This window comes from Chlorocebus sabaeus, chromosome 6 (assembly GCF_047675955.1).
Source record: "Chlorocebus sabaeus isolate Y175 chromosome 6, mChlSab1.0.hap1, whole genome shotgun sequence".
In the NCBI taxonomy this organism is placed as follows: Eukaryota; Metazoa; Chordata; class Mammalia; order Primates; family Cercopithecidae; genus Chlorocebus; species Chlorocebus sabaeus.
Window position 1 is genome coordinate 9,382,338 of NC_132909.1, and position 22,570 is coordinate 9,404,907.

The following is a 22,570-nucleotide window of genomic DNA, read 5'->3' on the forward strand; positions in this document are numbered from 1 at the left end:
CCCTCCAGCTCATCCCCCACACCCAAACTGACCCTGCTCCTCACTGGCTCCCAACTCTTCTGTGGCTCCCGAGTGCCCTGGGACAGAGTCCCAGACCCAGACCCAGACCCAGACCCAGCTTTCAAGCACAGATGTGGGGCGGGTGCAGTGGCTCACGCCTGTAATCCCAGCACTTTGGGAGGCTGAGACGGGCGGATCACTTGAGGTTGGGAGTTGGAGACCAGTCTGGCCAACATGGTGAAACCCTGTCTTTACTAACAATACAAAAGTTAGCCGGGCATGGTGGCGGGCACCTGTAATCCAGGTGCTTGGGAGGCTGAGGCAGGAGAATCATTTGAACTGGGAGATGGAGGTTGCAGTGAGCCGAGATCTCACCACTGTACTCCAGCCTGGGTGGCAGAGTGAGACTCCATCTCAAAAAAAAAAAAAAAAAAAAAAAAGAACAGATGTGGTCTGGTTTCAGCTCTTCCAATACCTTTCCCACCCTCTCCTTCTGAGACTCACCATTTCCTACACATTTCCTCCCTCCAGGCCTTGGCACGGGGCTTCCAGAAGGGTCATTGCCATGGCTGCAGCTCAAATATCACCTTCCTTACTGAGTGTCTACTATGTACCAAGCTCTGATCCAAGCCCCCCATACATTTGTGCCGATACCACCATCAGCTTTGCGGGGGAAATGTCATTATCTCAATTGGTAAATAGAGGCCCAGAGAGGGAGAGACACTTGTCCAAGGTCACAGAGCCAGAGAGGAGCTCAGGTTCCTGAAGCCCTTAATCCTCCCCTTTGCCCCTCTGCTTTTTTTTTTAGACGGAGTTTCACCCTTTTTGCCCAGGCTGGAGTGCAATGGTGCAATCTTGGCTCACCACAACCTCTGCCTCCTGAGTTCAAGCGATTATCCTGCCTCAGCTTCCTGAGTAGCTGGGATTACAGGCATGTGCCACCACGCCTGGCTAATTTTGTATTTTTAGTAGAGACAGGGTTTCTCCATGTTGGTCAGGCTAGTCTCGAACTCCCAAGCTCAGGTGATCCGCCAACCTCGGCCTCCCATAGTGCTGGGATTACAATGAGACTGAGTCTCGCTCTGTCGCCCAGGCTGGAGTGCAGTGGTGCTATCTCAGCTCACTGCAACCTCCACTTCCTGGGTTCCAGTGATTCTCCTGCCTCAGCCTCCAAAGTAGCTGGGTTTATAGGCATGGGCCACCACGCCTGGCTAATTTTTGTATTTTTAGTAGAGACAGGGTTTCACCACGTTGGCCAGGCTGATCTCAAACTCCTGACCTCAAGTGATCCAGCTGCCTCGGCCTCCCAAAGTGCTGGGATTACAGGCGTGAGCCACCGTGCCCGGCCATCGCTGCCTTTTGATACGTAGCGCCCAGCACGGTCAGCCCTCTGGTCAGCTCCGCCAACCCCATGGCTCCTATTTTCCAGGTCATTCCTGGTTTCATAACCTTCCATCTCTTTATCTTCTTGAACCACTGACGTGTCCCAGAAATTTTAACATGTGGGCGGCGCCTCACACCCAGGGGCAGCCCAGAAGCTGTTAGGCTCTGTGGCCCAGTTCTGGGTTTGGAGAAGAAAGCTTGCTGGAAAAGAGGGGGAGGAGTAGTACCAACACCTTTTCTGGAGCTTTCCATTAAAAGAAAGTTACCAGAGTGGAAAAAAATAACCGTGGAGTCTGCAGGCAAGAGCCATATGCCTTGGGCAAGTTATCAACCCTCTCTGAAATTACAAACCTCCAGTTTCCTCATCGATAAAATAGGGATAATAACAACATTTGGGAAAACCGTATAAAATTACTTTTTTTTTTTTTTCTGGAGACAGAGTCTTGCTCTATAACCCAGCTAGAGTGCAATGGTGCGATCTTGGCTCACTGCAACCTCTAACTCCCAGGTTCAAGCGATTCTCCTGCCTCAGCCTCCCGAGTAGCTGGAACTACAGGCGCCTGCACCATGGCCGGCTAATTTTTTTGTATTTTTAGTAGAGATAGGGTTTCACCATGTTGGCCAGGCTGGTCTGGAACTCCTGAGCTCAGGTGATCTGCCCACCTTGGCCTCCCAAAGTGCTGGGATTACAGGCGTGAGCCACCATGTCCAGCCAAAATTACCATCTTAAGATAAACACTGGTTGGCAGGTCAACAAGAGCGAAACTCTGTCTCAAAACTAAATAAATTAATTTAATTAAATAAATACAAATAAATAAAGACTGGTTGAATACAGGCATTTCATGTGGTTCAATCTTTTTTCTTTCTATTTTTTGGAACAAGGTCTTGCTCTGTCACCCAGGCTGGAGTGCAGTGGTGCGATCTCCGCTCACCGCAACCTCCGTCTTCTGGGTTCAAGTCATTCTCCTGCCTCAGCCTCCTGAGTAGCTGGGACTACAGGCATGTGCCACTGTGCCCAGCTAATTTTTGTATTTTTAGTAGAGATGTGGTTTCACCATGTTGGCCAGGCTGGTCTCGAACTCCTAACCTCAAGTGATCTACCTGCCTTGGGCTCCCAAAGTGCTGGGATTATAGGTGTGAGCTACCACACCTGGCCCTCTCTCTCTCTTTTGAGACAGGGTTTTGAGGTGTTGCCCAGGCTGTACAGTGGCATCATCATAGCTCATGGTGGCCTCAACCTCTTGGGCTCAAGGGGTCCGCCCGCCTCAGGTTGTCCAAGCATTGGGATTACAGGTGTGAGCCACTGCATCCGGCCAACCCTCCTGTGTTAAATCTCGCCCCTGCCCATTCCTTGTCTTCCTTCCCACTTGCCTTTGCTCCTTAGCTCCTCTGCCCCGCTAGCCCGCTGTGTGATTTAGGGATTTTGTCTGTGGTCCTTGCTCACAGGCTCAGGGCCTCTGTTCTGTTCCTGCAGTATCCCCAGAGGCTGGCGCATTGCATGGGGAAGCGGAGGGGTCCTGAGACCCTCGGGAAGGGGAGAGAGTGGGGTGTGAGCAGAGGGCATCAGGCGGGGGATGCTGCACCTGGCGGAGGTGGGGACTCACCTGTTGCAGCTCCTCGTAGGTGATAAATAGGAAGTTGTCTTTGCCCTGCATCCGAAGCCAGCCCTTAATGTGGTCGAACCAGGAGCCAAACTGCACTGTGGGCAGAGGGATAAGTTGGGTGAGGGCCAAGTGACAGGGTCCCCCCAGCCCCACTGGGGCTCATGTGTCTAACTAGCTATGCCCCACAAACCCCCAGGTCCAGCCCTCAGAGCCCCCACATCTCCACCAAGTTCGGGGGCTCTTCCAACCTGCTTCTCCCCTGGTTGCCCATCTTGGGGTGCTCTTGTCTATCTGTCCATCCAGTCCCCCTCTGCACACCTGGATTTCCCTCCAAAGCCAGGGTCTCTGACAGCAGCAGATAAAGGAACACGTGGCCAAAGGGCGCTGCCTTTCTTAGTACCTGGGGCCTGTGTCCTCCTGTTTCCTTGTCTCTCCTTGTCTCTCTCTGACTCTGTCTCTCTTTCTGCATTTATTTCCTTACCTCTTTTTATTTTTTAATTTTTATTTATTTATATATTTATTTTGAGATGGAGTCTCGCTTTGTCGCCCAGGCTGGAGTGCAGTGGCACCATCTAGGTTCACTGCAAGCTCCGCCTCCCGGGTTTGCGCCATTCTCCTACCTCAGCCTCCCAAGTAGCTGGGACTACAGGTGCCTGCCACACCCGGCTAATTTTTTGTATTTTTAGTAGAGATGGTTTCACCGTGTTAGCCAGGATGGTCTCGATCTCCTGACCTTGTGATCCGCCCACCTTGGCATCCCAAAGTGCTGGGATTACAGGCGTGAGCCACTGTGCCCAGCCTATTTTTTATTTTTTACTTATTTATTAATTTAATTTTTCTGAGACAGGGTCTCACTCTGTTGCCCAGGCTGGAGTGCAAGAGCGTGCAATAGCGCGATCTCTGCTCACTGCCACCTCCCCCATGGGCTCAAGTGATCCTCCCACCTCAGCCTCCTGAGTAGCTGGAATTACAGGCGTATGCCACAATACTTGGCTAATTTTTGTATTTTTAATAGAAATGGGGTTTCACCACATTGGCCAGGCTGGTCTTGAACTCCTGAGTGCAAGTGATCTGCCTGCCTTGGTCTGCCAAAGTGCGGCATTACAGGCGTGAGCCACTGTGCTGGGCCCCTGTCTCTTTTTTGTTGCCCTCTCTCTCCGTCTTTCTGTATCTGAGTGTCTTTCTGTCTCTGTCTCCTCTGTCCCTTGCTTGTCCTGCATCTCTCGGTCTCTCAGTCTCTCTCCCTCCGTCTCTTCTTCTCTTGGTTGCCTGGTCTCTGTCTCCATTGCTCCTTTTGATGCCCTGTGTCTCTGCCTCTCTCCCTTTCTTCCCCCTCCTCTGTCCCTCCTCTGCCCATCAGGGTCCTCTGGGGCTCCTCCCCACCCCTCCTGCCTGGCTTTGCCCTGTCCTCACCTTCGCCTTTGAGGAAGTCCCTCAGGAACTGGTCGGGCGTGCCCGGATCCTTTAACTGCCCGGCAATCTTGGAGTAATGATAGAGGGAGACCACGACGTCCCGGGGGTTGCGGCCCATGTAGATCACCTGCGTGCGGATGATGAGGAGAGGGGAGAAGGCGTCAGACGCAGGCAGGACCCCAGCCCCTGAGGTCTCCTGCCCTGGAGACCCCTCTCTTCTGAAGCAGGAAGGACTCAGGGCAGAATTTTTTTTTTTTTTTGAGATGAAGTTTTGCTCTGTTGCCCAGGCTGGAGTGCAGTGGCACGATCTGGGCTCATTGCAAGCTCCGCCTCCTGGGTTCAGGCCATTCTCCTGCCTCAGCCTCCCAAATAGCTGGGAATACAGGTACCCGCCACCACGCCCAGCTAATTTTTTGTATTTTTAGGAGAGACGGGGTTTCACTGTGTTAGCCAGGATGGTCTCAATCTCCTGACCTGGTGATCTGCCCGTCTCGGCCTCCCAAAGTGCTGGGATTACAGGCGTGACCCACCGCACCCGGCCTTTTTTTTTTTTTTTTTTTTTTTGAGATGGAGTCTGACTCTGTTTTGCCCAGGCTGGAGTGCAGTAGTGCTATCTCAGCTCATTGCAACCTCTGGCTCCTGGGTTCAGGCGATTCTCCTGCCTCAGCCTCCTGAGTAGCTGGGATTACAGGAGCGTACCACCACGCCCGGATAATTTTTGTATTTTTAATAGAGATGGGCTTTTACCATGCTGGTTACTCACAGGGTGAGGAACCCCTTGAGGTCAGGCGGGGTCTTACTCGTTCCTAGAGCCTTAACCCAGAGCCCCACACACAAGAGGCTGTGGAAATTGCTTGAGGGGATGACGAAGGCATAAAGGGAAGGAGTCTGAGAAAGAACACTTGGCCAGCCACGGTGGCTCACGTCTGTAATCCCAGCACTTTGGGAGGCCGAGGCAGGAGGATCACTTGATCCCAGGAGTTCGAGATCAGCTTGGACAACATAACGAGACCCCCATTCTACAAAGAATACAAAAATTAGCTGAGTGTGGTGGTGCGTGCCCGTGGTCCCAGCTACTCGGGAGGGTAAGGCAGGAGGATCACTCGAGCCCAGGAGGTCGAGGCTGCAGTGAGCTGTGATCATGCCACTGCATTCCAGCCTACGTGACAGAACAAGACCCTGCCTCAAAAACAAACAAACCAAAAACAAAACAAAACAAAACACCCCCAGATCCACCAAAAATTAAATGAAAACAGACTTAGAGAAACGTGGCTTCTGGTGTGAGGCCTTGTAATGATGTTGGGGCTCTCCAGGGCTCCCTTCTGATTCCTGTGCTATAGAGGATTCCTTTCTGCCCAGAGAAAGGCCTGGTCCTTGGCCCTAGGTCCCGAGATACTTCCTAATGCCTTGGAATTTTTTGTTTGTTTGTTTAGATGGAGTCTCGCTTTGTCTCCCAGGCTGGAGTGCAGTGGCACGATCTCAGCTCACTGCAACCTCTGCCTCCCAGGTTCAAGTGATTCTCCTGCCTCAACCTCCCAAGTAGCTGGGACTACAGGTGGGTGCCACCATGCCTGGCCAATTTTTGTATTTTTAGTAGAGACGGGTTTTCGCCATGTTGGCTAGGCTGGTCTTGAACTCCTGACCTCAAGTGATCCATCCGCCTCGGCCTCCCAAAGTGCTGGGATTACAGGCATGAGCCACTGTGCCCAGCCTAGTCTTATTTTTTAGAAACAAGGTCTTGTCAGCCAGGCGCTGTGGGTGGGCATGGTGGTGGGTGCCTGTAATCCCAGCTATTTGGGAGGCGGAGGCAGGAGAATTGCTTGAACCCTGGAGGCAGAGGTTGCAGTGAGCCGAGATCATGCCATTGCACTCCAGCTTGGGCAAGAAGAGGGAAACTCCGTCTCAAAAAAAAGAAAAAAAAAAAAAAGGAAAGAAACAGGGTCTTGTTCTGTCCTTGAAGCTGGAGTGCCTGTGACACAATTATGGCTCACTGTAGCCTCAAATTCCCAGGCTCAAGTGATTCTCCCACCTCAGCCTCCCAAGTAGTTGGGACTACAGGTGCATGCCATTACATGTGACTAATTCTTAATTTTTTTTGTGGAGATGGGTGTTACTAAGTTGTCCAGCTGTTCTTGGACTCCTGGACTCAATCAACTGCCCACCTTGGCCTATGAAAGTGCTGGGATTTCAGGCGTGAGCTACCGCGCCCAGCCCCCTTGCCTGATTTCCAAGTTTGCTTTCATTGTAATTGACTATAACCGGGCAGTCCAGCAGCTTTGCTGAACACTATGAGTTTTGCTAAGTTGTTGAGCCTGAGGGTGGTCTTGGGGACTTCCCGATTGCAGTCCCCCTCTCTGCTCTGACCAAGCTCAATTCCTTGGCCATATCACCCAGTCCCGGGGCTTCGATTAATTACGGAATATATGTGCCACGGAATTGCAAATGGACGTGTCAGCCGAGGTCTCTCCCCTCAGATCCCGATGGGTGCATTTCTGTGCCCACGGGCAGCCTCCGCTGGACGTGGGATGCGCCGCAGCAGAGCCCGTGTCTTCCCCCGCCGCCTGCTCCCCTCCCTCCTCCCCTTCCCAGTTGCCCAATCCTGACAGTTGCTTCCGCCGAAACCTTGGAGTCACCCTTGACTCATCCCTTTCTCTCACACCCACATCCAGTCTGTCAGCAAATCCTCCCGGTCTCGCCTTCAAAATACCTCCGTGACCACCACCCTGGTCCAGCCACCTTCCCCTCCCCTGGACCCCGGCCAGCGCCGCCTCTCTGGCTTCCCGGCTTCTGCTCTCTCAACAGTTGGTCCCCATCTGGCCGCCAGAGGGCGCCAGTGAAGCCTAAGCCCGCTCGGGCTCCTCCTCCGCTCCGATCCCTGCTGCGCTGCCGCGTCACTTGGTCACAGCTCAAGTCCTCGCTGGGCCCACGAGGCCCTGCATATTTTGGCCCCTGTTGCCCCCGAACTCGACCTCAACTCCACTCCTCTCCCCACTTGCTCACTTGGCTCCGACCACACCGATCTCCTTCTTGCACCTCAGATACACCCACCTCAGGACCTTTGCACCTGCTTTTCCCTCTTGCCTGAAATGCTCTTCCTCTGGAAACCTCTGTGGCTCCTACCATCGCCTCCTGGGTTTGTACTCACTGGGCGCCCCCTTGACCTCCTTTTATAATTGCAGCCCCACACTCACCCCTAACTCTATCCCCAGCCCTCTGCCCCAATGTAAATTTATCCCACCAGCCATTTTGTATATTATATTGTATTATATTATTATATATTGTATATTAAATATATTATATAAATATTAAATATACAAATATTAAATATATTTAAAGTATATTGTAATACTATTATTATATGTAATATAATATATAGATATAGATATTTTTTGAGACAGAGATTCACTCTTGTTGCCCAGGCTGGAGTGCAATGGGCACGATCTCAGCTCACGGCAACTTCCACCTCCTGGGTTCAAGTGATTCTCCTGCCTCAGCCTCCCGAGTAGCTGGGATTGCAGGCGTGCGCCACCACGCCCAGCTAATTTTGTATTTTTAGTAGAGACAGGGTTTCTCCATGTTGGTCAGGCTGGTCTCGAACTCCCGACCTCAGGTGATTTGCCCACCTCAGCCTCCCAAAGTGCTGGCATTACAAACGTGAGCCACTGCGCCCGGCCGTAATTTTTTTTTTTTTTTTTTGAGATGAAGTCTCAGTCTGTCTCCCAGACTGGAGTGCAGTGGTGCCATCTCAGCTCACTGGAACCTCCGCCTCCTAGGCTCAAGCGATTCTCCTGCCTTAGCCTCCTGAGTAGCTGGGATTACAGGTGCCCACCAGATCTGACTTATTTTTGTATTTTTAGTAGAGACAGGATTTCACCATGTTGGCCAGGCTGGTATTGAACTCCTGGCCTCAAGTGGTCTGCCTGCCTCTGCCTCCCAAAGTGCTCGGATTACAGGTGTGAGCCACTGTGTCAGCACCGGCTTTTTTTTTTTTTTTTTTTTTTTTTTTTTTTTTTTTTTTGAGACTGAGCCTTGCTCTGTTGCCTAGACTGGAGTGCAGTAACGTGATCTCAGCTTAGTGCAGCCTTGACCTCCTGGGCTCAAGTGATTCTCCCACCTCAGCATTCCAAGTAGCTGGGACTACAAGGGTGTGCCACCACGCCTGACTGATTTCTAAAATTTCTTGTAGTGACGTGGTCTCACTATGTTGCGCAAGTTGGTCTCAAACTCCCGGCTCAAAGTGATCCTCCTGCCTCAGCCTCCCAAAGTGCTGGGACCACAGGTGTGAGCCATCACTCCCTGCCAAAGGGCAGGCATTTCTGTGTGTATATTGACCACTGCACTAGAGCAGAGCCAGGCACATAGTAGGTGCTTAACAAACAGGTGCTGAATGAATCAATGTGTTATGCTCCGTCTCCCTGTCACCCCACACACCCGTGCAGCCCCTCCCAACTGACGCACACCCCTCCTCCCAACCTTGGCCTTGGAGCTGAAGAAGGCCTTGGTGAAAATCTGGATGGGAAGATGGGAGCTCATGAGGCGAGGGCTGTACTGGTCCGGGAGGCTGAAGGCACCCACGATGGTCTCACACCAGGGTGCCCGTTCCCAGATGGGCACGGAGCGGATCCAGGACGGATCTCCGTCTTTCAGGATTAAGCAGATGATCTCGATCATCCAGGTCGTGCCTGTTGGGAGAAATCAAGCAGATTATTTGGGTGCGGGAGGGCTGAAGAGGGAGGATATCATCAGAATAATCACAACAGCATTTATTGAGCAATTTGCCTTTTTTTTTTTTTTTTTTTTTCAGGCAGAGTCTTACTCTGTCGTCCAGGCTGGAGTGCAGTAGTGTGATCTTGGCTCACTGCAACCTCCGTCTCCCAGGCTCAAGCGATTCTCCTGCCTCAGCCTCTCGAGTAGCTGGGATTACAAGCACCCACCACCACACCTGGCTAATTTTGTATTTTTAGTAGAGACGAGGGCTCCCCATGTTGGCCAGGCTGGTCTCGAACTCCTGACCTCACGTGATCTGCCCCACCCCCACCCCCCCGCCGCCCCCGACCTCCCAAAGTACTGGGATTACAGGTGTGAGACACTGCACCCGGCCTGACAGCATTTATTGAGCAATTTACCACGTATTTTATCACACTGATTCCTTACAGCTGGCGGAGAAGGCAGGGTTGCTTAACCTCATTTTCAGAGCTGGAAACTGAGCCTCACAGAAACCATGTCGCTCGTCCAAGGGGACAGTGCTAGGAAAGAGGTGCAGGGTAGAGACTGGCGAGCTGTCCACCCAACCCCATTTCAGTTTTCTGCTGGGAATATGCCGTGATGACCTTTTCTCTTCTCCCCTGCTGCTACGTGTGGGGCCAAGAGACTGGGTCTGGCCAAGGAAGCGTAGGTGGTGGTGATGTGATGTGTGGCTATTTCCAGGCCTGGCCCATAAACGCACACCATGTGACTCCCCACTCTCTCTGCTCCTGGATACAGAGACTCCAGAGGAGAATCTGGGACTCCCGGGGATGGCAGAGCCATAAGACGGAAGGAATCAAATGTCTGGGAAAGCATGGATTTCCCCGCCGCTTCCTTCCACCCTTCCTACACCAACTCGAGTTTATAGGAACAAGAAACAAACTTGGGTTCAGCCACTGAAATTCTGAGGCTGATCTATTAGTACAGCCAGAATTGCTTTACTTATTTATTTATTTTGGGATCAAATCTTGCTCTGTCGCCCAGGCTGGAGTGCAGTGGTGTGATCACAGCTCACTGCAGCCTTGAAATCCCAGGCTTAAGAGCCTTCCGAGTAGCTGAGACCACAGGTGCACGCAACCACACCTGGCTAATTTATTATTTTTATTTTTAGTAGACATAGGGTTCCACTGTGTTGCCCAGGCTGGTCTTGAACTCTTGGGCTCAAGCAATCCTCCTGCCTCAGCCTCCCAAGGTGCTGGGATCACAGGCGCCATGTCCAGCAGGCACTGCTTTACTACATGGAGGAAGCTGGAATTGAACCCAGGTGTCTGGACATAAAAAATCTGTTCTTTTTACTTTTCACTGCCCACTTTTGAGGGTCACCTTTTTTTTTTTTTTTTTTTGAGATGGAGTTTCTTGCTTGTTGCCCAAGCTGGAGTGCAATGGCACAATCTCGGCTCACTACAACCTCCGCCTCCCGGTTTCAAGCGTTTCTCCTGCCTCAGCCTCTCCTGCCTCAGCCTCCCCAGCAGCTGGGATTACAGGCGTTCACCACCACGCCTGGCTAATTTTTGGTATTTTTAGTAGAGACCACATTTCCCCCTATTAGCCAGGCTGGTCTTGAACTCCTGACCTCTGATGATCTGCCCGCCTTGGCCTCCCAAAGTGTTGGGATTACAGGCGTGAGCCACTGCACCCAGTCGAGGTTCACCTCTTTATTTCTGTGGGGAGTCACAGAATGTTACCTAGTGGAAGGGGACCTCATCAAGGAGCCAGTTCACAGTTTTGAATTTCAGGAGACCACAGGCTGTTCAGAAGAGAAACAATTACGTTCACAATTACCTTCTGTTAGTATTCATTGCATTTAATTCTTTTTGAGACAGGATTCCTTTTGAGACAGGAGTCCGCTCTATGACTTGGGCTGCAGTACACTGCTGCAATCACAGCTTACTTCAGCTTCAGCCTCCAACTCCCAGGCTCCAGTGATCCTCCCACGTCAGCCTCTGGAGTAGCTAGACCACATGCACCCAGCTTTTTTTTTGTTTTGTTTTGTTTTGTTTCTTGAGATGGAGTCTCACTTTGTTGCCCAGGCTGGAGTTCAGTGGTTCTATCTTGGCTCACTGCAATCTTGGCCTCCTGGGTTCAAGCAATTCTCCTGCCTCAGCCTCCCAAGTAGCTGGGACTAGAAGTGTGCCACCATGCCTGGCTAATTTTCGTATTTTTAGTAGAGATGGGGTTTTGCCATGTTAGCCTGTTTGGGCTCAAACTCCTGACCTTAGGTGATCCACCCGCCTTGGCCTTCCAAAGTGCTGGGATGACAGGCATAAGCCACCACACCCGGCCTGTGCCCAGCTAATTTTTTAAAATTTTTGTAGAGATGGGGTCTCACTGCATTGCCCAGGCTGGTCTGGAGCTCCTGGCCTCTAGCCATCCTCCTGCCTTGGCCTCCCAAAGTGCTGGGATTACAGGCATAAGCCACCACATCCAATCCATTCACTGGCTTTCATTCCAACAACCAACCTGTACCAGTTATCAGTTTACAGGCTGGTGGCTCCAACTTCAGGCCTCTCTCCCGGTTTGTGATATTGGAACTGGACCCTGTAAACATTTCTCCTCTGCCAGCTAGCTCAGTGTTAAGCCTTGTCAGCAGAGGGCGCTGGAGGAACACTGAATGAGGATGGGGCTCTTCCTGATTCTTACGGGCTTCTCTTCCTCATTCTCACGGGCCCCTCAGCGGGATGCTGTGACGGACAGGGACCAGCCCTGCACTGGACACCCAGTGACGTTTACCCCTCCCCCTAGCAAATTTCAGTGGCTTGTTGCACCTCAATGAATTTCTCAGTCATCCAGTGGGCCATGGCCATACCTCTGCAGTGAAACTCTAATCTTGGGTGGGGAGCAGGTTGGGCAGGCAAATCCTTCTACCCAATTTCTGTCTTCCTCGGGAGTTTGGCTTTAGCCCTAGAGGAAGTGGCTGCTCCCTAGTTTAGTTATTCCTATGTGTGGTGTTTTTGGTTTGTTTGTTTGTTTGTTTGTTTGAGATGGAGTCTTGCTCTGTTCCCAGGCTGGAGTGCAATGGTGCGATCTCAGCTCACTGCAACCTCCACCTCCTGGGTTCGAGCAATTCTCCTGCCTCAGCCTCTCAAGTAGCTGGGATTACAGGTGTGTGCTACCACGCCCTGCTAATTTTTGTATTTTTAGTAGAGACGGGGTTTCACCATGTTGGTAAGGATGACCTCGATCTCTTGACCTTGTGATCTGCCTGCCTCAGCCTCCCAAAGTGCTGGGTTTACAGGCATGAGCCACCGTGCCTGGCCTTTTGTTTGTTTTTTGTTTGTTTGTTTGTTTGTTTGAGACAGTCTGGCTGTGTTGACCAGGCTGGAATGCAGTGGTACAATCTCGGCTCACTGCAACCTCCGTCTCCTGGGTTCCAGCGATTCTCATGCCTCAGCTTCCCGAGTAGCTGGGACTACAGGTGTGCACCACCAGGCCCAGCTAATTTTTGTATTTTTAGTAAAGATAGGGTTTTACCATGTTGGCCAGGCCGGTCTTGAACTCCTGACCTCAGGTGATCCGCCTGCCTTGGCCTACCAGAGTGCTGGGATTACAGGCATGAGCCACCACACTCGGTCGAATTTCCTTCCTTTTTTTTTTTTTTTTTTTTTTTTTTTTTGAGACAGAGTCTTGCTCTGTCGCCCGGGCTGGAGTGCAGTGGCCGGATCTCAGCTCACTGCAAGCTCCGCCTCCCGGGTTTACGCCATTCTCCTGCCTCAGCCTCCCGAGTAGCGGGGACTACAGGCGCCCGCCACCTCGCCCGGCTAGTTTTTTGTGTTTTTTTAGTAGAGACGGGCTTTCACTGTGTTAGCCAGGATGGTCTCGATCTCCTGACCTCGTGATCCGCCCGTCTCGGCCTCCCAAAGTGCTGGGATTACAGGCTTGAGCCACCGCGCCCGGCGAATTTCCTTCCTTTTTAAGGCTGAATAATATTCTATTGTATGAGTATAGCATAATTTGTTTATCCATTCATTAATCAACGGACATTTGGATCGTTTCAGCTTTTGGTGATTGCAAATAATGTGGTTATGAACATTGGTGTACAAATATCTGTTACAGTCCCCCCGCCTAAAGTGTAGCTCTTTTGGGCATATTCCCAGAAGTGGAATTCCTGAGTTTATATGGTAATTCTAGGTTTAATTGTTTGAGGAACTGCTAAACTGTACCATTCTACATGCTCACCAACAGTGCACAAGAGTTCCATTTTCTCAACATCCTTCCCACACTTGGTATTTTCTTCTATTCTGTTTTTTTTTTCTTTTATTTTTTTCTCTTTTTTTGATATGGAGTTTCACTGTTGTTGCCCAGGCTGGAGTGCAATGGCGTGATCTCGGCTCACTGCAACCTCCACCTCCAGGGTTCAAGTGATTCTCCTGCCTCTTTCTCCATGTTAGTCAGGCTGGTCTGGAACTCCTGACCTCAGGTGATCCACTTGCCTCGGCCTCCCAAAGTGCTGGGATTACAGGCATGAGCCACTGCGCCTGGACTATTCTGGATTTTTTTCTTAAAAAAATTTTTTTTTTTTTTAATAGAGACAGGATCTCACTATGTTGCCCAGGCTGATCTTGAAATCCTGGGCTCAAGCGATCCTCCCACTTCGGCCTCCCAGAGTGTTGGGATAATAGGTACGAACCACTGCACCTGGCCACATGTTATTTTCTAAGTAATAGCCACCTAATGTGTGCAAATAATTCTCTCTCTCTCTCCCTCTCTCTCTCTTTGAGACAGAGTCTCACTCTGTCGCTCAGGCTGGAGTTCAGTAGCACAATCTCAGCTCACTGCAAGCTCCGCCTCCCGGGTTCAAGTGATTATTGTCCCTTAAGCTCCTAAGTAGCTGGGATTCCAGGTACATGCCACCATGCCCGGCTCAAGTTGTTTTTTTTTTTTTCTGAGTCAGGGTCTCACTGTCTTCCCCAAGCTGGAGTGTTATGGCATAATCATGGCTCACTGCAGCCTCAACCTTCTAGGCTCAGGTGATTCTCCCACCTCAGCCTCCCAAGTAGCTGGGACTACAGGCATGCACCACCACACCTGGCTAATTTTATTTTTATTTTTTTATAGAGATAGGATTTTGCCATGTTGCCCAGGCTGGTCTTGAACTCCTGGGCTTAAGCTATCCACTTGCCTTGGCCTCCCAAAGTGCTGGGATTACAGGCATGAGCCACTGTGCCCGACTGCAAATAATTCTTTTTTCATTTTATTTTGAGACAGGGTCTCGCCCTGTTGCCCAGGCTGGAGTGCATTGGTGCGATCTTGGCTCACTGCAACCTCTGCCTCCCCAGTTCAAGCGATTCTCATGCCTCAGCCTCCCGAGTAGTTGGGACCACGGGTGTGCGCCACCATGCCCAGCTAATTTTTGTATTTTTAGTAGATATGGGGTCATGTAGGCCAGTCTGGTCTCCTACTCCTGACCTCAAGTGATCCGCCTGCCTCGACCTCCCAAAAGTGCTGGGATTACAGGCTTGAACCACCCTGCCTGGCTTAGAGAACAAGTTTCCACAATTTCTATAGAGGGAAATGTAGCCATTATATATCAAAATTACAAATGTACCGACTCTGACCAAGCAATTCTATGTCCAGATATTTGTCCTAGAGATAAATGTATTCAATGCCAAGTACTGCATGTACAAGACACTGTGCATAAAATTTACATTGTATACACAGGCAAAAGATTGAACATTAATATCAATCAGTAGGAAACTGGTTAAGCAAGAACTATTGTATATCCTGTGTCATGAAATACTATGGAACTGTAAAAACAACAACAACAACAACAACAAAAAACCAGAAAGTTATTTGTTTAAAGTTCCAAGATGGGACAATGAGAAAGAAAAACAAGCAAAATCCAGGCCGGGTGCAGTGGCTCACGCCTGTAATCCCAGTACTTTGGGAGGCCGAGGCGGGTGGATCACCTGAGGTCAGGAGTTTGAGACCAGCTGGCCAACATGGCAAAACCCCATCTCTACTAAAAATACAAAAATTAGCCAGGCATGGTGGCACGCACTTGTAATCCCAGCTACTCAGGAGGTTAAGGCAGGAGAATCGCTTGAATCCAGGAGGCAGAGGTTGCAGTGAGCCAAGATGGCACCACTACGCTCCAGCCTGGTCGACACAGTGAGACTTCATCTCGATGATGATAATAATAATAATAATAAAAAAACATACTCTGAGAAGACTCTGATAAGAAAATGGAAAGACAAGCCATTGATCGGGAGAAAATATTTGCAAAACAAGTATCTGATCAAGGATCTGTGCTCAGATCATATAAAGAACTCTCAAATCTCAATGATAAGAAAACAATCCAATTCAAAAGAGGAAAAATATGGCCGGGTGCGGTGGCTCACGCCTGTAATCCCAGCACTTTGGGAGGCCGAGGAGGGCAGATCACTTGAGGTCAGGAGTTCAAGACCAGCCTGATCAATATGGTGAAACCCTGTCTCTACTAAAAAATACAAAAATTAGCCGGGTGTGGTGGTGCATGCCTGTAGTCCCAGCTACTCAGGAGCCTGAAGCAGGAGAATTGCTTGAACTCAGGAGGCAGAGGTTGCAGTGAGTCGAGATCATACTACTGCATTGCAGCCTGGGCGACAGAGCAAGATTCCATCTCCAAAAAAAAAAAAAAAAAAAGGGAAAATATTTCAACAATTTGCCAAAGAATGTATTTGTGAGCTTCAAGTCAGTGGCAAGTAACAGAACAAACAAACAGAAAGGAATATATATGATGGCTAATGAGCACACCATTAGCTGTTAGGGAAATGCAAATTAAAACCGCAGTGAAACACCAGTATGCACCTATCAAAATAGCTTTAGCAAAAAAACTGGCCAGGCACAGTGGCTCATGCCTGTAATCCCAGCACTTTGGGAGGCTGAGGCAGGAAGATTGCTTGAACCCAGGCATTCGAGACCAACCAGAGACCCTTATTGCTACAAAAATTAGCTGGGTGTGGTGGTTGTTAGGGAGGCTGGGATGGGAAGATCGCTTGTGCCCGGGAGGTGGAGGTTGCAGTGAGCCATGATCCCGCCACTACACTTCAGCCTGGGCAACCGAGCAAGACCTTGTCTCCAGTAAATAAATAAATCCCTGTTGATGCTAATCACTGGAGAAGATGTGGGGCAACAGAGGGTCACCTGTTGCTGGGAAGAATGGAAAAAGCCCTTTCGGCTGGCATGGTGGCTCACGCCTGTAATCCCAGCACTTTGGGAGGCTGAGGCAGGCAGATCACCTGAGGTCAGGGGTTTGAGACCAGCCTGGCCAACATGGTGAAACCCCGTCTCTACTAAAAATTACAAAAATTAGCTGGATGTGGTGGCAGGTGCCTGTAATTCCAGCTACTCAGGAGGCTGAGGCAGGAGAATCGCTTGAACCCGGAAGGTGGAAGTTGCAGTGAGCCGAGATTATACCACTGCAGTCCAGCCTGAGGGATAAGAGCTAGACTTCGTCACAAAAACAAAAAACAAAACAAAACAAAAAAACTTGCGTGCAATGTTCATAGCAGCTTCACTCATAATAAGCCCAGAGAGGAAATAATCCAAATGCTTATCAACTGATGAATAAATAAAATACAGTTTATACGTAACATAAAATATTATTGGACCATAAAAAAGAATGAAACTCTAACACATGCTACAGTGTGCTTGAACCTTGACAATGTGATGCTCAGGAAGAAACCAGACACAAGAGGCCACATACTGTAGATTCCATTTCCATGAAATGCCCAGAATAGACAAATCCATAGAAACAGAACGGAGATTGGTGGTTACCAGGGCTCGGCGGGAGGGGATGTGAGGATTGGGAGGTGATGGTTTATAGGTCTAGAGTTTCTTGTTGGATGATGATAATGTTCTTTATTTTTTATTTTTATTTTTATTTTTGAGACAAGGTCTCGCTCTATCGCCAAGGCTGGAGTGCAGTGGCACACTCTCGGCTCACTGTAACCTCCATCTCCTGGGTTCCAAGTGATTCTCCTGCCTCAGCCTGTGGAGTACTGGGATTACAGGTGTGTGCCACCATGCCTGGCTAGTCGTTGTATTTTAGTAGAGACGGGGCTTCACCATGTTGGCCAGGCTAGTCTCGAACTCCCGACCTCAAGTGATCCACCTGCCTTGGCCTCCAAACTGCTGAGATTGCAGGCATGAGCCACATTGCCCGGCCCACTCAGTGTTTTATTTTTGAGACAGAGTCTCTGCCACCCAGGCTGGAGTGCAGTGGGGTGAACACATCTCACTACAACCTCCACCTCCCAGGCTCAGGCGATCCTCCCACCTCAGACTCCCAAGTAGCTGGGACTACAGGCGTGCACTATGATGCCTGGCTAATTTTTGTATGTTTTGAAGAGAGGGGGTCTCGCCATGTTGGCCAGGCCGGCCTAGGCTCAAGAGATCTTCCTGCCTCGGCTTCCCAAAGTGTTGGGATTATGGGTGTGAGCCACTGTACTCAGCTGAAAATATTCTAAAATTGATTGTGGTAATGGATGACTACATGCTATTGAACATGGCAAAGTCATTGAATTGTACCCTTTTTCTTTTTGTTGAGATAAGGTCTCACTCTGTTGCCCAGGCTGAAGTGCAGTGGTGTGATCACAGCTCACTGCAGCCTCAGCCTCTCCAGCTAAAGTGATCCTCCTGCCTCAGCCTCCCGAGTAGCTGGGACTACAGGCACAAAGCACCATGCCTGGTTATTTTATTTTATTTTGTAGAGATGCAGTCTTGCTATGTTGCCCAGGCTGGCCTTGAACTCTTGGCCTCAAGTGATCCTCCTATTTCAGCCTCCCAAAGTGTTGAGGTTACAGGCATGAGCCACTATGGCCCGCCTACCCTCTACTTTTCTTCACAGCATTTATTGCCACCAGTCATAGTGTCATTTTTTTTTTCATAGTGTCATATTTTTATTTGTTGATTTATTCTCTCGGTTCCCCCACTACAATGTGAGCTTCATAAAGGCAGACATTTCAGTCTGTCTGGAGAGTTGCAGCTTTCTTTGTTCTTAGAACAGTGCAGGGCACATAATATGTGCTTAATAAATACTTGTTGGAGGAGGTGGGGAAGAGAGGAGAAAAAAGGGAAGGAAGAGTTTTTGTTATTTCCCTTTGGTCATTTAAATGCTACTTATTGACTGGGCTCACGCCTGTAATCCCGGCACTTCGGGAGGCTGAGGCAGACAGAGCATGAGGTGAAGAGATAGACACCATCCTGGCCAACATGGTGAAACTTCGTCTCTACTAAAAATACAAAAATTAGCTGGGCATGGTGGCGCATTCCTGTAGTCCCAGATACTCGGGAGGCTGAGGCAGGAGAATCGCTTGAACCTGGGAGGCGGAGGTGGCAGTGAGCTGAGATCACGCCACTGCACTCCAACCTGGGCAACAGAACAAGACTCTGTCTCAAAAAAAAAAAAAAAAAAAAATTCTGGGCTCGGTGGCTCCCGCCTGTAATCCCAACACTTTGGGAGGCTGAGGCTGGTGGATCATGAGGTCAGGAGTTCAAGACCAGCCTGACCAAGATGGTGAAACCCCGTCTCTACTAAAAATACAAAAAAAAAAAAAAAGTAGCCACAGGTGGTGGTGGGCACCTGTGATCCCAGCTACTCAGGAGGCTGAGGCAGAGAATTGCTTGAACCTGGGAGGCGGAGGTTTCAGTGAGCCGAGATCACGCCACTACACTCCAGCCTGGGCCACAGAGCAAGACTCCGTCACCAAAAAAAAAAAAAAAAAATAGACTGGGGGTTTGCCGTTTTGCCCAGGCTGGTCTCAAACTCAAACACTCAAATTGTATATAATTCATCACTTTAAAGTATACAATTTAGCTGGGTGCGGTGGTTCACGCCTGTAATTCCAGCACTTTGGGAGGCTGAGGTAGGAAGATTGCTTGAGCCCAGGAGTTCAAGACCAGCCTGGGCAACATGATGAAACCCCGTCTCTATAAAAGTTAGCTAGGTGTGGTGGTGCACACCTGTGGTTCCAGCTACTCAGGAGGCTGAGGTGGGCAGATCACTTGAGTCCAGGAGGTCGAGGCTGCAATGAGCTGAGATTGTACCACCACATTGCAGCCTGGAGGACAGAGCAAGACCTCCAAAAATAAAAAAAAAGGTATACAATTAGGTGGTGACCAGCACCTGTAGTCCCAGCACTTTGGGAGGATGGGAAGATTGATGAGCTGATATTGCACCACTGCACCCCCAGCCTGAGTGACAGAGCAAGACCTTGTCTCAAAAAATAAAAATAAAAATGGTCAGGTGTGGCAGTTCATGCCTGTAATCCCAGCACTTTGGGAGGCCAAGGCGGAAAGATCTCTTGAGATCAGGAGTTCAAGACCAGCCTGGGCAACGTCGCGAGACCCCATCTCTACAAAAAAGAAAAGAAAACAGAAGAGAAGAGAAGAGAAGAAAAGATAAAAGAAAAGTAGAGGGTAAAGAGGACAGGGAGGGACAGAACGAGGGCCCTATTTCAGCCAGGGAGGTCAGGGAAGGCGAAGTGTTGAGAACTGACCTGGAGGAGAGAGGCTGGGCGCCGGGTGGGTATCCCTGGGAGGCTACTTCTGGCAGGGGCACAGTTCTGAACAAACCCGGCCCCGCTTTTCCTCCTCCCCTCTTCCTCGATGTGCCTTTCCCGTCCTCCGCCGCACTCCCTCCCCACGCTCCCCAGCCCCGGACGCCCGCAGCCCGCAGGTACCTGACTTGGGGTAGGTGATGATAAAGATGTCGTCATCCCGCACATCTTGGGTGTTCTCCGCCAAGCTGATGCTCTCGGGAGAGTACAGGCCGACGGGAAAGGGGACGCCCTTGTACCGGAAGTATTCACCTGGCAACTTCTGGCTGTGGAAGGGTGGGGGAGACGCCATGAGGGAGAGCAGGGAGGTGGGTGCCAGGGTTCTCAGGGCGGCGCCACTCGGACCCTGGCAAGGAACTTCCTCCTCAGAGCCTTGGTCCCTCTTCTGTAAAGTGGTGACACTGTCCCTATAAACCTTATAAAGCTGGTCGGGCACAGTGGCGCACGCTTGTAATTCCAGCACTTTGGGAGGCGGAGGCAGGTGGATCCCCTGAGGTCAGGAGTTCGAGACCAGCCTGGCCAACATGGGGAAACCCCGTCTCTACTAAAAGGACACAAATTAGCTGGGCGTGGTGCCAGGTGCCTGTAATCCCAGTTACTCCGGAGGCTGAGGCAGGAGAATCGCTTGAACCCAGGAGGCAGAGGTTGCAGTGAGCTGAGATCGCGGTGCCATTGCACTCCAGTTTGGGTGACAAGAGCAAAACTCCATCTCAAAAATAAAATAAAATAAAATAAAAATAATAAAAATAAAATATTTTTAAAAAATTTTTTAAAATAAAAAGATACTGGGTGAGGTGGCTCACGCCTGTTGTCCCAGCACTTTGGGAGGTCAAGGCGGGTGGATCACGAGATCAGGAGGTTGAGGTTGCAGTTAGCTGACATAGTGCCACTGCACTCCAGCTTGGGCAACAGAGTGAGACTTCATCTCAAAAAGAAAAACAAAAGCAAACAAAAAAATTAGCCGGGTGTGGTGGTGGGCACCTGCAGTCCCAGCTACTTGGGAGGCTGAGGCAGGAGAATTGCTTGAATCCAAGAGGTGGAGGTTGCAGTGAGCCGAGATTGCGTCACTGCACTCCAGCCCAGGGGACAGAGCAAGACTCTGTCTCAAAAAAAAAAAAAAAAAAAAAAAAAAAAAAAAAAAGATTAAAACAGAGCCTAGCTCATAGTCTGCATTCCGTAACTTTGAGCTAAAATTATTATGATTATTTCATGCAGTAGCAGGCACCACGGTGCCTTATGTGAACTCAGAGGAGGGCCTGCTTAGCACAGCCTTGCGCACACAGTAGGCCTTCAATAAACTGCAGTTACTTTGTTCAGTGATGTCATCAGTTATCCCAAAGGTTGAGCGTGGGCGTGGAATTAGTGATGATGTCATCGGTTACCAGGCAGATTTAGTCCAGTGGGCGGATGCGGTGAGGTAATCAGTTTTCAGGAGTATTAGCTACCGAGCGCCTGCTGGGCCTTGGCTGGGCTTCCATAGGTCCTACTTGCCCTTTCTGTGCCTTGGGCAGTGGATCTCACTTCTTTGATCCTCAGTTTCCTCATCTGTCACGTGAGGATAAGAGCAATCTCTGCCTTGAGGTTTTAATCCTACTTGGGGATTCAACGGGATAATATATTTTAAGTGCCTGGCTCCCAATACATTTATCAGGAAACGGAAGCTCTGTTTAACATTATTTTAGTCGTTGATCTGGCCAATAGCTCCTTGAGGGAGAAAGCTCCTTCCCAGCTTACAGGAGAGGAAAACCCAGATGCCAACAAGACCCTGTGCCCTTGGAGAAGCCCTGAAGGAATAAATGAATGAATGGGAGGGCATCTTGCTCATTCCTCTTGGCACCTACAATCTCCAAATCAGGGGTCCCACCACCACTCCCCGGAGGCCAGGGTGGAGCCCACAGTGCTGGGACATGTTGGTGTTCAACCAGTGTTTGATTGAGTGAGTGTAGGAAGGAAGGAAGGAAGGAAGGGGTTTACCAGGACAAAAGGAAAGTCAAAGACACTTATGGCTTTCAGCTGCTGTAGCAGTTCTCAGCCCTGGGTGCTGCGGACGCTTTGAAAACTCCCCAGCGGCTGGGCGCAGTGGCTCGCACCTGTAGTCCCAGCACTTTGGGAGGCCATGACAGGAGGATTACTTGAGGACAGGAGTTCGAGACCAGCATGAGCAACATAGTGAGAACACTCTCTCTGTGCAAAAATTAAAAATTAGCTGAGTGTGGTGGCATACACGTGTAGTCCCAGCTACTTGGGAGTCTGAGGCAGGAGGATCAGTTGAGCCAGGAGTTTAGGCTGCAGTGAGCTGAGATTGCGCCACTGCACTCCAGCCTGGGTGACAGAGACCCTGCCTCTAGAAACAAACATACAAACAAACCAATTGTTGTGCAGTGGGTGCAGTAGAATCAGGCTCTTGCTGTAGGTTCCAGTGCTACAGAGAGGACATGGAGGTTCAAGGACGGAAGCGATTTGGCTGTGGTCACACAAGAACTGAACAGAGCTGGGATTTGAACCCAAGCTGCGGTGGCCTCTCAGCCCTGTAGACTCAGGCCCTCCTTCCCCATGAACCCCACAGTCAAGACCTCCAAATGCACCGAGCACTAGTCCCACCTCTGGGCCCCTGGAGCTGCTGTTCCCGCTCCTGGAAATGCCGCCCTGACCCTGCCACTCTCTGGCCCTAAGCATTGAGCCCGCCAAGGAGCATCCCCGACACCCGCCCAAGTGCCTATGTGGCTGCATCCTCGAATTCCTAAAACAGGTGCCCTGCGCCTGCTGTCCACCTTGTAGAACAAATCTGCCCCCGGGGCAACCTTCTCTATGCCTGGGTCACAGGCCTGTTTGTTCCCACAGAACACATCCAGGGCCTGACATGCAATATCGCTCGATTCGAGTAGA

At 50.3% G+C, this 22,570-nt stretch overlaps 1 protein-coding gene across 2 annotated transcripts in view; it reads right to left on the bottom strand.

Annotated features, from left to right (window-relative positions):
* The window catches only part of SULT2B1 (sulfotransferase family 2B member 1), a 44,471-nt gene that overhangs the window by 3,617 nt on the left and 18,284 nt on the right, over window positions 1–22,570 (bottom strand). Inside the window, exons 2-5 of one of the 2 annotated variants that reach the window (XM_007997433.3) lie at window positions 19,808–19,950; window positions 8,874–9,082; window positions 4,401–4,527; window positions 2,988–3,082 (exon numbers count right to left, since the gene is read on the bottom strand). In XM_007997433.3, coding sequence (XP_007995624.1) covers window positions 2,988–3,082; window positions 4,401–4,527; window positions 8,874–9,082; window positions 19,808–19,950 — 574 coding nt within the window. Of the gene's footprint in view, window positions 1–2,987; window positions 3,083–4,400; window positions 4,528–8,873; window positions 9,083–9,554; window positions 9,842–19,807; window positions 19,951–22,570 lie in introns of those variants that run through there. The other variant, XM_073017245.1, reaches the window with a different exon arrangement.